Source organism: Bos javanicus, chromosome 20, assembly GCF_032452875.1.
Source record: "Bos javanicus breed banteng chromosome 20, ARS-OSU_banteng_1.0, whole genome shotgun sequence".
Classification (NCBI taxonomy): Eukaryota; Metazoa; Chordata; class Mammalia; order Artiodactyla; family Bovidae; genus Bos; species Bos javanicus.
In genome coordinates this window covers 66,247,903-66,263,827 of record NC_083887.1, presented here as the reverse complement: position 1 = coordinate 66,263,827, position 15,925 = coordinate 66,247,903, and the positions used below count along the sequence as shown (strand labels likewise).

The following is a 15,925-nucleotide window of genomic DNA, read 5'->3' as shown; positions in this document are numbered from 1 at the left end:
GAGTTGGATACAGTTGAGCACGCATGTACCTTGGGACACAGCGTGTGGATTCTTATTACCCACCCAGGGAGCAAACCTGCACCCCCCTGCGTTGGAAACGTGGAGTTGTTACCACTGGGCCACCAGGAAAGTCCCTCCCTGTTCTTTTTGAGGGGCTTGTGAAGGGGGCCACAGAGGACCAGATGGTTGGATGACATCACCGACTCAGTGGACATGAGTTTGAGTAAACTGTGGGAGTTGGTGACGGACAGGGAGGCCTGGCGTGCTGCCGTCTGTGGGGTCACAAAGAGCGGCTGAGCTGTCAGCACTGTGGTTTCCAGGCAAATAGCTGCCCCACTCGTGGTGTCATCGCCTGATGGATGCTTCCCGTCCAGCTCATGCTTTGCCCTAAACTTACACAAGGTCTCTGGGGGAAGCGGCTGAACAAGATGAGAACCTGCTTGTGATTCCTGGGAAAGCTCTCCCGAGATGCTGAGTGAAACTGTTGGGGAGAGAATGCCTTGAGGATGTGACTTCGCAGTACTGTTATTGTGCTCTGACTGTTAACAGTCGTTTGTGTTTTTACCCTGGAGCAGAGGGCCAAAACGGAAACTATAAGTGTGCACATTTTCCCGTTTTAAGCTGTCATTTACGTAAATCAACTTCCATTTGATCAGTTTTGGTGACTGGATCCGGTTGTGTGGTCATCACCACAACCCAGAGGTATAGGACGTCGCATCCCCATATGTGCCCTTTGTGCTTCTTTGCTGCTGATCCCTTCCCCTGGCTCTAGTTTTGGCTTTTCTAGAATTCCTTGCATCTGAATTCTTTTTCCTTGATATAAAGTTGTCACTTTCTTCTTTGGTCAGTTTTGGTCACCTTTGTCTTTTAAGAATTTTGTCTGCTTCATCCGTGTTGTCAAATTTGTTGGCATAAAGCTGTTGAAATCGTTTCTTATTATCGTCTTAAGGGCTATAGGCTATGTAGTGATGACCCCCTTTTAAATATATGACGCATTGATTTTAAAGAGAAAATTCACACACAACATAAAGTTTTACATCTTGTTTTTTTCCTATATTTCTAGCTTCTTGTCCTTTTAATTTCTGTCTTTAAACTTCTACTGATGTACACTAAGGGCTTCCCAGGTGGCGCAGTGGTAAAGAATCCTCTTGCGAATGCAGGAGGCACAGGAGACAAGGGTTCGATCCCTGGGAAGGGAAGATCCCCTGGAGAAGGAAATGGCAACCCACTCCAGCATTCTTATCTGGGAATGCTATGGACAGAAGAGCCTGGTGGGCTGCAGTCCACGGGGTTGCAAAGACTCGGACACAACTGAGCAGCTAAGCAACAGTGTCCACCTAAACCAAGGCAGTACAACCAGAGAGCACAGAATCCACTGCAGTGCAGGAGACCCAGGCTCCACCCCTGCGTCGGGAAGATCCCATGGAGAAGGAAATGGCAACCCACTCCAGCATGCCTGCCTGGAGAATCCCACGGACAGAGGAGCCTGGCGGGCTGCAGCCCATGGGATCACAAAGAGTCAGACGGGGCTGAGCAACCCTAACACTGTTGTTCAGTCATTAAGTCACATCTGACTCTTTATGACCCCATGGACTGCAGCACGCCAGGCTTCCCTGTCCTTCACTATCTCCCTGAGCTTGCTCAGACTCATGTCCACTGAGTCAGTGATACCATCCAACCATCTCGTCCTCCCCTTCTCCTCCTGCCCTCAATCTTTCCCAGCATCACAATCTTTTCCAGTGAGTCAGCTCTTCGTATCAGGTGGCCAAAGTGTACTTAAACTCAGCCACTCACTAGCCCATGACCTTAAGCAGATGACTGGGGCACGCTGAGTCTTAACCGTGTCCTCTGTCAAGTGTGGTGACAGTGACTCTGTGCAGGGAGCTGGGAGGCCTTGCCCGTGGTGGGCACTAGGGAGATGACAGCCATCGCCATGGTGACAGATAAAGTAACGGTGGCCCTCAAATTCAAACACCTTGGACCAGACTGTCACTGGTGTCAGGAGGATGGGACCTTCCGTTCTCTCTCATTCCGTGCATCTGTTTCACACTCTGTATAACTAGAACCCTGAACTTTTGCACAGTGGTGTACATTATTGAAACACAGTTAATTCTTTAACTAGAAATTCTGCTTTCAACAGATATAGTACATCTGTGCAAGTATTCCTAAGAATGACTTTTATATAAAAATCAAGATTAAAAATCCAAGGCACTTAAAGCAGAGCTTCTCAATCTGTTTCTCATTATAGCACACAAGGTACATGACACATATAATCTGACAAGAAGGCTCCCTGGGAAGACATAGCTGTTCCGGAGCACTGGCCTCCCCAGATCCTGCCCCGATCAGCTGGAGGGCTTAGGCAGCACTGCTCTGGCACACCTGTAATTCGGTGCTGAGCTCCTCTAGTTGGAAAACTCTGCAAGACATCTGGGACAATTAGAGATAATAGTAATAGAATAGCCAGTAAGTGAAAGGCGCTCAGTCATGTCCCACTGTTTGCGATCCCATGGATTGTAGCCTGCCAGGCTCCTCTGTCCATGGGATTCTCCAGGCAAGAGTACTGGAGTGGGTTGCTATGCCCTCCTCCAGGGGATCTTCCCAACCCAGGGATCGAACCCTGGTCTCCTGCATTGCAGGTAGATTCTTCACCGTCTGAGCCACCATGGAAGCCCAAGAGCCAGTTGAGGAAATATCTAATCGTTGCTGCAAGAAGAAAATAAAGAAAATCTTCATGCTTAAAAAGAAAAAAAAAAGTTTAAGACATTAAAGGAGAATTGCTGACATTAGATTCTTTATCATTGTTGCTTTAAAAAATATACATTTCTTGTCTCTGAAGGAGCTTGGTTTTCCCATTTCTGATCCGAGGAGGGAAGCCCATGCCGCTGTATGCCTTCCTATTGGCGTTCATTTTCTGCACCTATAACGGCTACCTGCAGAGCAGGTACCTGAGTCAATACGCAGTGTACGCGGACGACTGGCTCAGCGACCCCCGGTTTCTAACAGGTGAGTGTCCTCAGTGACGCCTCCCGTCCCTGTGACCTTCAGCTCGGTGTTCACCTTCTGGTAGGGTCCAGTTAGAAAGCACACGCGTCTTGAGAGAACAGAGTCTGTAAAGGCCCCTTGACCTAGGCCAGGGGGCTGAGCACTGGTGGGATGGAGGGTCAGGCTGTCCCCGTGACGCAGGCGCCCTGCTCTCTCACCCACTCAAGCGCCGAAAGCACAGATACCTGTTCTTAAGGTGACCTAAAAATAGCAACAAGCTGCAGCAGACTGAGCAAGGCACTGAGACTGAGGCCACTTGGGCACTAACGGGCCGTGTAATCTAAGACTGTCATCAAACCTCCTACAGTTTCTTCTGGAAAGCGAGAGAAAGTCGGTCATCTTCAGCGAGGCAGATAGACTTTAAACTCCGAGGTTTATGAGGTTTTTGAAAATTTTTTTTATTTTTATCAGTTAATATAAAGTAGCACATTTTCCAGGCTTCCCTGGTGGTGGCTCAGACAGTAATGAATCTTCCCACAATGCAGGAGACCCGGGTTCCATCCCAGGGTCAGGAAGATTCCCTGGAGGGAGGAATGGCAATCTGTGCCAGTATTCTTGCCTGGAGAATCCCATGGACAGAGGCCCTGACGGACCACAGTCCTTGGGGTCGCAGAGTCAGACACAGCTGAGCGACTAACACTTTGACTTTCCTAGTACATTTTCCAGTTCTAATTATAACCTTACAATTTCTAAAAACAAAAATGGTAAAAAAAAGTCATCAAAAATATTTGCAAGGATGTTAAAAATATGTACTTTGGGGGCTCTTGTCTATAAGGAAAGTTCTATATGCTTGCCCTCCTAATGTTTAGAAATTCTAGCACATTCAGTTATAGCTTTCTCCCAAGGTAGCTAGTGGGCTTCCCGGGTGGTGCAGTGGTAAAGAATCTGCCTACCCATGCCAGAGATGTGAGTTCGATCCCTGGGTCAGGAAGATCCCCTGGAGAGGGAAATGGCTACCTGCTCCAGTATTCTTGCCTGGAAAATTCCATGGAGAGAGGACCCTGGCAGGGAGGGGAGGGGGAAGAGTCCCATTCAGGGAGTTGCGATAAGTTGGACACAACGGAGCCACTGAGCACACACACACGCACACGGGTAGCTCCTAAGAGTCCATCAACTTTTCAAATTGCCCTAAAGCCCTTTAAACTATATAAAGTAACCTTAGGACTTCCCTGGTGGGCCAGTGCAGGGGACATAAGTTTGATCCCTAATCTGGGAAGATTTCACTTGCCTGAGACCAGCTAAGCTGGTGTGTCCTAGAGACCGTGGTCTGCACCAGGAGAAGCCATTGCAGTGAGGAGCCGGAGCACCGTACCTAGAGAGTCGCCCCCGCTCCTCACGACCAGGGAAAGCCACGTGCAGGAGTGAGGGCCTAGCACAGCCAGAAACAAATTAAAAAATAGAGTGACCCTCCATTTCTCCTTTTTTTTTTGCTCCACATCTATGAATTGGTCATAATAGAGAAAACTTAACGTTTAAACTCCCAGATGGCACTAGTGGTACAGACCCCGCCTGCCAGCGGAGGAGACGTAAGGGACGCTGGCTCAATCCCAGGGAAGGGAGGATCCCCCAGAGGAGGGCCTGGCAATGCACTCCAGTGTTCTTGCCTGGGAAACTCCATGGACAGGGGAGCCTGGTGGGCACAGTCCACGGGGTCGCAGAGTTGGACATGACTGAGCGACCTAGCACACACCCACGCCAGCTCCACAATCTGTGCCTCCACGGAATACCAGACTGAGCTGTTGTATTTGCACCCTGCCCCCAAACACGGTCTTGATTTACCTGCTCTCTATCTGATTTTCTTCTGCCCCAGTTGTCAGAAGGAAGAAGGAAACAACAGGCTTGGCCCATTGCCAGGAATTGCACCCACGCCTCTGCCTTCTGAGGTTCCGAGAAGGGCCGAAGTTAGGTCCTCGTCACCTGAGGGAGGAAAGGTCAGGGGGTGAATCAGGCGGCCCCAGACCTTGCCCGAGTCACAGCAGAGCAGTGGCTTCACCAGCCCCTACGAGTAGGCAACCAAGGACAGAGAAAGGGAATGTTTTTCTTTTTTAACTAAAAGGTAACAGTTTTCAATGTTTATTTGGGTGGCTTGGATGGTGAAGACACTGCCTGCAGTTCAGGAGACCTGGGTTCAGTCCCTGGAGGCAAGAAGTCCCCTGGAGAAGGGCATGGCTTCCCACTCCAGTAGCTGTGCCTCGGGAATCCCGTGGACCGAGGAGCCTGTGGGCTGCAGTCCGTGGGTCAGCAAAGAGTCAGAGACAGTTGAGCAGCTAAGCCTACTCCTACTTGAGGTTCTCATGGGAATTGCTTCTGGGATGGATTGTTTGAAAATTGTTGATGAACAGCAACAAAACAAAAGAATTCTTTGGCCTGTGCATTTAAGTGTCATTTGAAGTAGTTCTGCAGGTAGGCCTTGTCCCCTGCAAACCCTCTGAAGCTGGTCTAAAGTTTAAGACATTCAGGAAATTATATATAGACTTCTTAACTTCTCCACGATTGAATAGGAAGAATTGAAATGAGAGCATATGTCATTGAGAAACAATGCAAACTTTTAACTGATAAAAAACCTCTGAAGTCATTTAAGAATCGGAGAGAAAGTGTTCAGATATATCAGGACTGATATAGATATATCAGGAATATCTACCCAGAGCCAGGCAGCTGGCAATTGACAGTTTTGTTGAGAGTTGAGGACACGAACAGACCCATGAATGCCAAATGATGAGCGAGCAGGAAATGAGTAGGGGAGAGGTGTGGATCTACATTAAATCGTTACATAAAATTATAGAGAAATGAGGACCAGCTCTCAGCTTCTGGGAACCACCCCCTCGACGGCCTGAGTGCAGTCCGCCCTGGTAAAGCACACGCTGGGGACTCCCTGCCCCATGTCTGCCCATGGCGGGGGGGCGGTGCCGTGCTTCAGACAGTGTCTGTGGCGTCACATAAACTTGGTGGGCCAACCCACGGACGATGACAACTCTGTGGGCCGACCCACGATGACAATATCTTTTCCTAGAAAAGAGGCTTGTGCTTCAGTCATATTTCTAGTCATCCCAGTCATCCTAAAAACATAGATTGTGACCATCAGATAAAGCTATTTTAAATAAATTGGGTAATTCAGTAGTGTTTTTAGAAGCACAAAGCCCTATCTCACAACACCTATAAGTCATCTTTCTAAATAAAGCACAGTATTTATTTCCATGATTTTTACTATTGGTCAAGGCTTGTATGTTATGCCTCTAATGATATTGTGAAGGATTACAATAATACTGTTCATTCACACTTGGGCTTGTGAATTCTGTGGCTTAGTTACCATAATACCCTTGTATGTTTTATCTTGTTTAGGTTCTGCCTTATGGTTGATAGGCATGCTGATTAACATCCACTCAGATCATGTCCTGAGGAACCTCAGGAAACCAGGGGAAACTGGCTATAAAATACCAAGAGGTATGTACTGAAAATGGGGAATTTATTCTAAAATTGACTGCCTGGAGAATTCCATGGACAGAGCAGCCTGGTGGGCTACGGTCCATCAGGCTGCAAAGAGTCGGGTGCGACTGAAGCGACTTAGCACGAGTTCCACGATCGCGTGGCATGACGCCTCGCTGCTTTGGTTTTGCCGGAGCTCGTAGCTGAAGCACGCTGCTCGTCGCTCAGGTTTCCGGTGCGCCGCTACTACCCGTAGGAGCAGTGACTGATCGTTGTTTTATTAAAGTGATAGAAGAACCAGTTCTGACTAATGGAAGCAAAAAGGAAATTCTAGTTATATCTGTGTTTGGAAAGAGCGTATGAGTGAGAATTTATGGTCTACGAGGGGTGTCCATCACTTCCTTTCTTGCCATAGATTAGAATTGATACCTTGAGTGACCCTCTTTCCAAAACACTTTAATATGTTGAGTAAAATTTGTAAATGCATCAGTATGGTATCAAGAGCAGACGTGATCATCAGAGGGCAAAATCTAAGTGAGGGCTAAAGCCCCGAGTGCATCTTGGTTGAATCGGTGACTACCCGCTGTCCCTCAGGCTGGCTTGTAGCCCAAATACGTGCCACTTGCCTGATCTGAGAAACCATCCAGCCACGAATTAGGATCCTTGTGATCCTGGGGGTGGTGGGCTCACACCCACGATCGAGGCAAACCTAGATTCCCAGAGAACCTGCCTTCCACGCAGGCCTCGAGAGCCCAGCAGACCCTATACCGCGGGAGAATTGCCACAGTCAGAGGTTGCAGAGCCCATGAGGAACAGATCCCCATGAGCAAGGGCGTCATTGATGTGAGCGATCTCAGAGCTTAGAATTCAGGTACAGGTTATAAACTTTCATATTTAAAACTTAAATATTTAAACCATAAAGGGATTGAAAGTATGAGTAAAGGAGTAGCATACTATAAAAAGAACTAAATAGATATAGAAGTTAAAAAACAACAGAGCTTCTAAAAAAATTTTTTTAATCAGTTGGTAAAGCTAAAAACTCAAAGAGCAGCAGTGAACAGCACAAATGGTAGCACTCAGGCTGGAATCCTTGTGTTATCTTCCTGGAAACCGTACAGAAATAACAGTGGAACAAATAACCAGAAAACCCCATGAGCCTCAAATTGCTTAAGCTATGGCCCTGGGGTTATCCTTGCAGTGTGCCGCTGTGGTCTCTGGCCCGAGCTCCTTCCAGCCCAGCCCCACTCCCAGCCCCCTCACCCTGCTCTGCCCCTTGAGTCCCCCGAACCCTCCCTGGGGCGTAATAGCCCAGATGTGGAGCAAGCGGTCTCATCCATGGAGCATCCCACATCCTTAGAAGAAGGTCTGGCCTGTCGTGTAGACTTGATGCATCTGGGAAGACTTGATGAGTGAATACACAAGTGAATCTGCCCTTGAAAATTAGTATTTCCTTCCCTTTTTTGTCCAGGGGTTCCTAGAAGTCCCTCTTAACCAGACTAACACTGTTAGTCTGTGCTCCCCAGCCCTGTTTAAGTTTTGTCAGCTTGACTCGTTAGCTACTGAAGCAACATACTGAAGTATGTTAAAGCCATAGCATTTTTATAGTCAGATAAACAGGTGAATGTTGATACAGGCATGCAGGTACTACCAGAAGTTGTAGTATGAAATAGTAAAGCTGGTCTTATTGGAGGTGTCTCATCGATACAAGTTCTGTAAAGGTCATATTTTTCCAGAGTTGGTTTTTATGTTGTCCCTGCAGGTATCCACAGGTCTCTCTTCAGTCAAGGTTTCGTTAGGCATTGTTTTTTAGTAAACGTGCTGCTGGCTCTGTTTTCTCCTAGGGGGCTTGTTTGAATACATATCTGCAGCCAACTACTTCGGAGAAGTCGTGGAGTGGTGCGGCTATGCCCTCGCCAGCTGGTCCATTCAGGGCTGGGCTTTTGCTGTGTTCACCTTCTGCGTCCTGTTCACCAGGGCTCAGCAACATCACAAGTATGTTCAAAAACATGTTCGGCATTTTTAATTTGTTCTCTGATCTCCGCAGAGCAATCCTCAGGTTAGATTTTAGAAGCATTCATACTAATTTGTCAAATCCCAGTTTATACCAGGCGTTAGCTAGACAAAAGGGCTCTCCTGGTGGTTCATACATTACAGAATCTGCCTGCAATTCGAGAAAGCCGGCCTTGATCCCTGGGTCAGGAAGATCCCCTGGAGGAGGAAGTGGCAGCCCACTCCAGTATTCTCGCCTGGAGAATTCCACAAACAGAGAATCGTGGCAGGCTACAGTCTATGGGGTCACAAAGAGTCAGACACGACTGAGTGACTAACACTTCTAGCTACATTAAAACAGAAAAGCACAAATGTCTGAAGAAATGCCTAGCTGTAATCGTCAGGCATGTGTCAGCATCCTTGTTGGCTTTGCCCTGTTCTGGCATCTTTGATATGCTATGGCTGGGCTCCATGGTCAAGTTCAATGTCTGGCAGGGGATTCAGGGTCTGCTGTGGACTCGCCCATGACAGTGGGGGATGCTGACCAGGCAGCAGTAGTTGGAAGAGTCGGCATCGTGCCCTGGCAAGAGTCCCGTCCCATAGGTGTGCCCCACCACCCGGGCCTGGGGTCCCCAATGGGCTCTAGGTTACCGTGCCCCAAAATCACATCATTTCACATCATTTTCCAGAGTGTGGGGCCTCGGCCTTTATCAGATCCCCGAAAAGGCCTGTGATGCATTGGACCATCAACATAAAAAACAATGGGTGTTAAAGATGAGGTGATCTTGAAGGCCATCTGCCCAGTCTAACAGGTGGGAAACCGAGGCTCGGGGAACAAAGCCTCGGGCAGGTTGGAAGTCACGTGTCCTGCGACTGGAGAGCTCCCAGACTGGCTCAGCATCGGGACAGTCCCCCTGATGCCACAGCGATGCTGGGTGTTTGGCATGTGTCGGATTGTGTCCTGACCCTGGGAGTGGAGTCTGTGCGGATGGGGCTGGTTCGGCTGAGGTGGCGCTGGAGTGGGGCCCAAGGACTGGTGTCCTTATGAAGAAGGGAAACCTGAACACAGACAGACACACAGAGAGAAGATGGCCAGCAGCAGACAGACACAGAGGGAAGCTGGAGGCCGAGAATGCAGCGATGCCGTCCCGGACCGGGGCACCCAGAGGCAGCCAGGAGCTGGGAGAGGCAGGACGGACTGTCCCCCGGGGCCGGGGAGGGAGCGTGCTCCTGCCCGCGCCCAGATGGTGGGCTTCTGGCTGCCAGGCGGTGAGAACAGACGTGCTGTCATTTCAGGCCCCAGGTTTGTGGCTGTGTGTCGCAGCAGCCCTGGGAAGCTGACACACCAGCCCTTCTGGGATGCAGTGTCCACGGGGCCGTGAGCACAGGCAGGGAGTCTGAGACGCTCGGTTTTCTCCTCTGCTGGTTGTTCCCTGCCACCTCAGGCCTACGAAACATTTTGCCCAGAACCAGAAAGATCCATGCTTTCCACAGGCCTGGCTGAAACCATTTATTATCATCTCTTTAGACTAAAAATATCTAACGTCTTCGAAAATACATTAAAAAAAAAATTAGATTCTTGGAACAACAGTGTATTTTGTAAGACTTCGATAAAGATCTGTGATTTGTTTACACTTGGAAAGTGTTTACTCACCCATCAGTGACCCGTCCTTGGCAGAGGAATGCTTCTGGAAGAGAGATTGGGAACACGAAGCTTTTCATGAGCTAGAAACACACAGACACACAAACGCTTACAGGGTTATTCCGCATTCAGCAGAAAGGCAGTGAGACGTCAGTTCAGCCTCGACAGTAATAAATTCAAGACAAAGAAGTGATATCCAGCCCTGCTTAGTGTCACATAAACTTTGATTCTAGGGGTAGAAAAATGAACGAGAAAAGTAATAGAAATATGCTGCTTGTCCTTTTAAAAGTGTCTATGGCTGGATGAATCACAAGCTGGAATCATCTTGTGGGAGAAATATCAACAGCCTCAGATAGGCAGATGTTACCATTCTAATGGAAGGAAGTGAAGAGGAACTAAAGAGCGTCTTGATGAGGGTGAAAGAGGAGAGTGAAAAAGCTGGGTTAAAACTCAACATTCAGAAAACTAAGATTGTGGCAGCCTGTTCCACCAGTTCATGGCAAATAGAAGGGGGAAAGTGGAAGCAGTGACAGACTTTATTTTCTTGAGCTCCAAAATCACTGTGGACAGTGAGACTGCAGCCATGAAATTCAAAGACCGTTGTTCCTTGGAAGGAAAGCTATGACAAACCTGGACAGCGTATTAAAAGCAGAAATATCACTTTGCTGACAGAGGTCTGTGTAGTCAAAGCTGTGATTTTTCCAGTAGTCATGAACTGGATGTGAGAGTTAGACCATTAAGAAGGCTAAACACTGAAGAATGGATGCTTTTGAACTGTGGTGTTGGAGAAGACTCTTGAGAGTCCCTTGGACTGCAAGGAGATCCAACCAGTCCACGCTAAAGGAAGTCAGTCCTGAATATTCACTGGGAGGACTGATGATGAAGCTGCAGCTCCAATATTTGGCCTCCTGAGGCAAAGAGCCAACTCTTTGGAAAAGACCCTGATACTAGGAAAGATTAAGGGCAAGAGTAAAGGGGGTGATTGAGAATGAGATGGTTGCATGGCATCACCGACTCAATGGATATGAGTTGAGCAGACGCCGGGAGGTAGTGAAGGCCAGGGAAGCCTGGTATGCTGCCATGCATGGGATCACAAAGAATCAGACACAACTGAGCGACTGAACAAGAAAACACATGTATAAAATGTGTATGTGTATATATGTGTGTGTGTGTGTGTATGCTGTACAGCATGAGTGATCTTAGTGGATCTCAATTCTCTGACCAGGGGTCAAACCCGTGCCCCCTGCAGCGGAAGCACAGAGTGTTAAGCATTGGACTACTGGAAGACTCCTTGTAAGCAGGGCTCCAGCCTCTGGGATCTGATGCCTGGTGATGTGAGGTGGCGCTGATGGAATAATAAAAGAATAATAAAAGAAAATAAAGTACACAATGTATATAATGTGCTTGAAGCATCCTGAAACCATTCCCCTGACCTGGTCTTTGGACAAACCGTCTTCCACGAAACCAGCCTCTAGTGCCAAAAAGTTTGGTAACCTCTGCTTTGAAGTCTTTTCTTGAGGTGGATTTGAGGTCTCAGTGGTTGAACAAAGTAGAACAGCTTCCTGGGCCACACAGTGCTTGGAGCTGTCCCGAGGGCTGTGCAGGTGAGGCTGTCCTTGTTGACTTTGGACTGCCGCTCGCCTTCACTCTTGCCCTTCCGAGGCCGCTGTCCCCAGTCCCCGGGCAGGGTCGGGAGAGGGACTCACCTCCTGCCCTCCTGGCCTGGTGTCTGCCCTGCTGAGCCATGGGAGGCTCTTAGGAACCAGCTGGTTTGTGTCCTGGATCCCGAGCAGGATGTCTTAGTCCATTCAGGCTGCTGTAACAAACATGCCATAAACCAGGGCCTTATAAACAAGGGACATCTGTTTCTCCCAGTTCTAGAGGCAGCAAATCTGAGATCTGGATGCCACCAGCAGGGCCAGTTCTGGGGGAGGCCCTCGGCTGGGTCGCGGATGGCGCCTACTTGCTGTAAACTCATAAGGCGGGAAGAGGGAGGGGCTCTGGGGCCCCTTTAATCAGGGCACTGACTCCACTCTTGAGGCTCCACCCTCATCACCCCCCGAAGGCCTCACGTCCTAATACGATCATCACCTTGGGCCTTAGGTTTTTAACACGACTCTGCAGGGTTCACATTCAAACTGTAGCACAGGCCAACATGAGTCAACACGTGGATGGTGCACGTACTCGGCTCCACTGCTGTGTGTAACCCCTCTTGTCTCCAGGCACATCGCTGGTCTGGAAAAGTCCATGGTCACCATGGCCTCAACCTTCTTGTCTCAGACACCATCACTGATCTGGAAGTCCATGGTTGCTATGGTCTCCCAGGGGGCTCAAGTGGTAAACAGTCCACCTGCCAATGCAGGAGATGCAAGAGATGTGGATTTGATCCCTGGGTTGGGAAGATCCCTTAGAGAAGGAAATGGCAACCCACTCCAGTATTCCTGCCTGGGAAATCCCATGGACAGAGGAGCCTGGCGGGCTACAGTCCACAGAGGCACAAAGAGTCGGAGATGACTGAGCATGCACACACACACGTGTCAGGGGAGGGGATGCTTCATCCAAGAATCTAAAATCAACAGGGTTTTACTGACTCACTTCCTGGTTGTTGTCTTCATATATTTCTGCCATCTTTATAACAGGTATATTTCATATATTTCTGCCATCTCTGAAAATAATAGCTAATCATTTTCCATCATTGTTTTCAGTCTGTTTAACCTTCATTGTGCTCCGGGAAGCTCCCTTTTTCCCTCTATTTCTCCATTTTGTCCGATTGTTTTTTCATCTTTACTCCATCCACTTAGCTGCAACCCTTTCCACAATGAGTGAGTGTGCCTTGGTTGACTTCATTTATAGTCAAAACTGAAAATGCCTCTTTGAGTGCAGGGCCACATTATGAATGACCCCTGTTGCATATTCCTAGATTTGTTTGGAGAGTTGCCCGGCCCATAGCTGTGTGCTCTTGCCACAGACCCTGGGCCCTAGTTCTCCTCCGAGGACTGGAGAAAACTCTCAGAGTCACCAAACCATAGTCAGGACACACCTACTCGGTTCCCCTCCCCTCCCCCAGTCTGTCTGCTTCTATGGTCTGCTAAGGTAGCCCTCCAGTATCCTGATCCGTGTGTTTATCACATGCCTATAACTTTCCTTGCCAGTATAAAGGTGAATTATAGGTGTCACGTCTGCTCGAATCATGCTGTACCATCAGATGTGGATAGATATTCATGATACTGACAAAGTCAAGCTGTGTACCTGAGATGCCAGAATTTTTATTACTCTTTTTTGATTGGAGTCTGTTTCTTTATCAATGCTGTGTTCATTTCTACTGTTTTATTAGTACTTTTGAAAAGGTCAGGATCCCTTTACGAGGAGACTATTGTCCATTTTGTTAGCATCTGTCAAACGTTTTAGTGAGAAAAGTAACTTTTTTAACGTATTTTTTTGGCTTGTTTCAGGTGGTACCATGAGAAATTTGAAGATTATCCAAAATTCAGAAAAATCATGATTCCATTTTTGGTTTAAGTTTGTCATCAGTGGAATTATCTTTGACTTGAAGCTTTTCAGTGATGTTTCTCTTGGGACCATGTAAATGAACTGATGTCTCTGTAATTTTTCTGGTACTTCACTGTTTTAAGATTTGCTCTAGGACTTTTTTCCCCTAGCAAATGTGTAAGCTGCCTAATAACAGTCTAATCAAACTGAAATCACAGACTAAAGTATGACGCTGGCCACCAACCAGGTCAGGTTCTGAACTCCTCTGATTTGGGGTCTGCTTCCATGGAGTGGGGCTTGGTGGCTCAAATGGGAAAGAATCCGCCTGCAGTGCAGGAGACCTGGGTTCCGTCCGTGGGTTGGGAACATCCCCTGGCCAAGGGAATGGCAACCCACTCCAATATTCTTGGCTGGAGAATCCCATGGACAGAGGAGCCTGGAGGGCTACAGTCCATCGGGTCGCAGAGAGTCGGACGTGACTGAGCGACTGATACTTTCACTTTTCACTTTCACTTTCCATGAACTGAAACATTTCTGTAGCCCTTACACAACCTCTACAGCATGAGTTTAAGGTCAAAGGTGACATCCACCTCCCCCCACCAGAGGTATGTTCTATCTTCATGTCCCTCATCCCACCAGATCAGACAGTTCTGGGTACCCACGGTGTACCCACAGCCTCTCACAATTGGGTGCTGGGCGGGCAGAGAAGTTGGGCCTGGAGAGGCCCAGTGGAGGCTGCTACCAAAGGCCTCTGGCACCTGCTTCAGCCTGGTCCACCAGGTGACCTCACTGGGAGGCAGGGGGCCAGGGGCATTCTTCAGGAACAGGCCGCTGTATCCCCCGCAGGAGGACTTCTGGTGGCCTTGGGCTGAGGGCATGAAGGTGCCCCAGCCAGCCCTCCCCTCATGTCCTTCACCAGGCGCTGCTGGCCTGGGATGGCTTTCCTTCCTCCTTTGAGGGAGAACTAGAATTTTTTCAGGCACTTTTTTTTTTTAAGTACTTTTCAAGATTGCACACCTGCAACTTGAAGCAGAATTTCTTATTCTCGATGCTCCTAACTCTACAGAGATCAATGGCAGTAATAACATTGACTAAGTATTGCCAGATATGTCAAAGGAGCCTCCCCTTTGGAAGGCTGTTGAGTCTCTGCCGCGAAAATGTAATGAACACGGTGAAGACCCCCTCCTCTCCTCTGTTGCTTCTGCATTTGCAGAGCTGGGAACTGGAACAGGGGTGAGTGGAAAGAGTTCCTGTTCGCTTATGATTGCTGACCATGCTGAGTGACGGGGGGACTCCAAGACGCACGATGTGGTGTCTTATGCATTCTTCAGCTGCCGCCTCCTGGCAGGGAGCACGCCCTCTGGCCCCTGCTCTCTGGGCCCCTGGGCACCCCATCGGATCAGCCCCCCTCTCCCCTTCTCCTGGTTCACCTTCCCAAGCAGGGGCTCCCTCCGCATGAGTTTTCATGTAGAAACTGTATTCTTGGTATTAGCGGTTTGTTACAGTCTCTTAGGGTTTTCGAAAAGCTTTTCCTGATGTGGTTGTCCTTCATTTTAACTAAAACTGGAATGCTTTTGCAGGGAACTTTTATGATCAGATAAACTCTGTGCTTCATTTTAACTAAAACTGGAATGTTCCTGCAGGGAAACTTTATGATCAAATAAACTTTGAACCTTTTTCTGACTGAATAACAACTTGAAACTATGAAACAGTAAATATTTAGAGTGTCGTCTGGAAAACTCAGAAATCTGAGCAAGCCTTAACTGATTTGGGCCCTGGGTCCTGGAAGGCGTACCTGGCCAAGAAGAGGCTTGTCTGGGAGTCAGAGAGGCCCACTGGGGATTCTGCGTCTGTTGGTGCTCCTTTTTTGTGATCCAGAATTTGGAGTTCAGTGGGGATCTGACGCGCAGTCCCTGCCTCACTGGCACGCACTGTGTCTGACACAGGAACAGATCTCAGTCTGCTTCGTCTGCCTGTCTTCCAATTGCTAGACACTAACATAGCATGTTATGACAGTTCGTTATTGTGTTCAATATAAAAATAAAGGAGATTAATAAAATTACATTGAAGGCTCAGTCATTTTGTTACTCTTCTGTGTGGACAATTCTTCACACTAGAAGTTCAGACGGTAAACGTGAGTTTCAGCCCTGCAGTCTCCTTCCCACTCATATTAGCATTTCACGTGTGTGTGTGTGTGTTAGTCGCTCGGTCGTGTCCGACTCTTTGTGACACTATGGACTGTAGCCTGCCACGCTCCTCCGTCCATGGGATTCTCCAGGCAAGAATACTAGAGTGGGTTGCCATTTCCTTCTCCAGGGGATCTTCCCGACCCAGGAATCG

General features: G+C 48.4%; 1 protein-coding gene across 1 annotated transcript in view; it reads left to right on the top strand.

Annotated features, from left to right (window-relative positions):
• The window catches only part of SRD5A1 (steroid 5 alpha-reductase 1), a 37,799-nt gene extending 22,152 nt beyond the window's left edge, over positions 1–15,647 (top strand). Inside the window, exons 3-6 of the mRNA XM_061393897.1 lie at positions 2,837–3,003; positions 6,382–6,483; positions 8,307–8,457; positions 13,549–15,647. Of these exons, the coding sequence (XP_061249881.1) occupies positions 2,837–3,003; positions 6,382–6,483; positions 8,307–8,457; positions 13,549–13,615 (487 nt within the window). The 3' untranslated portion in view covers positions 13,616–15,647. The remainder of the gene's footprint in view (positions 1–2,836; positions 3,004–6,381; positions 6,484–8,306; positions 8,458–13,548) is intronic.
• The last annotated feature ends 278 nt before the right edge of the window (positions 15,648–15,925 follow it).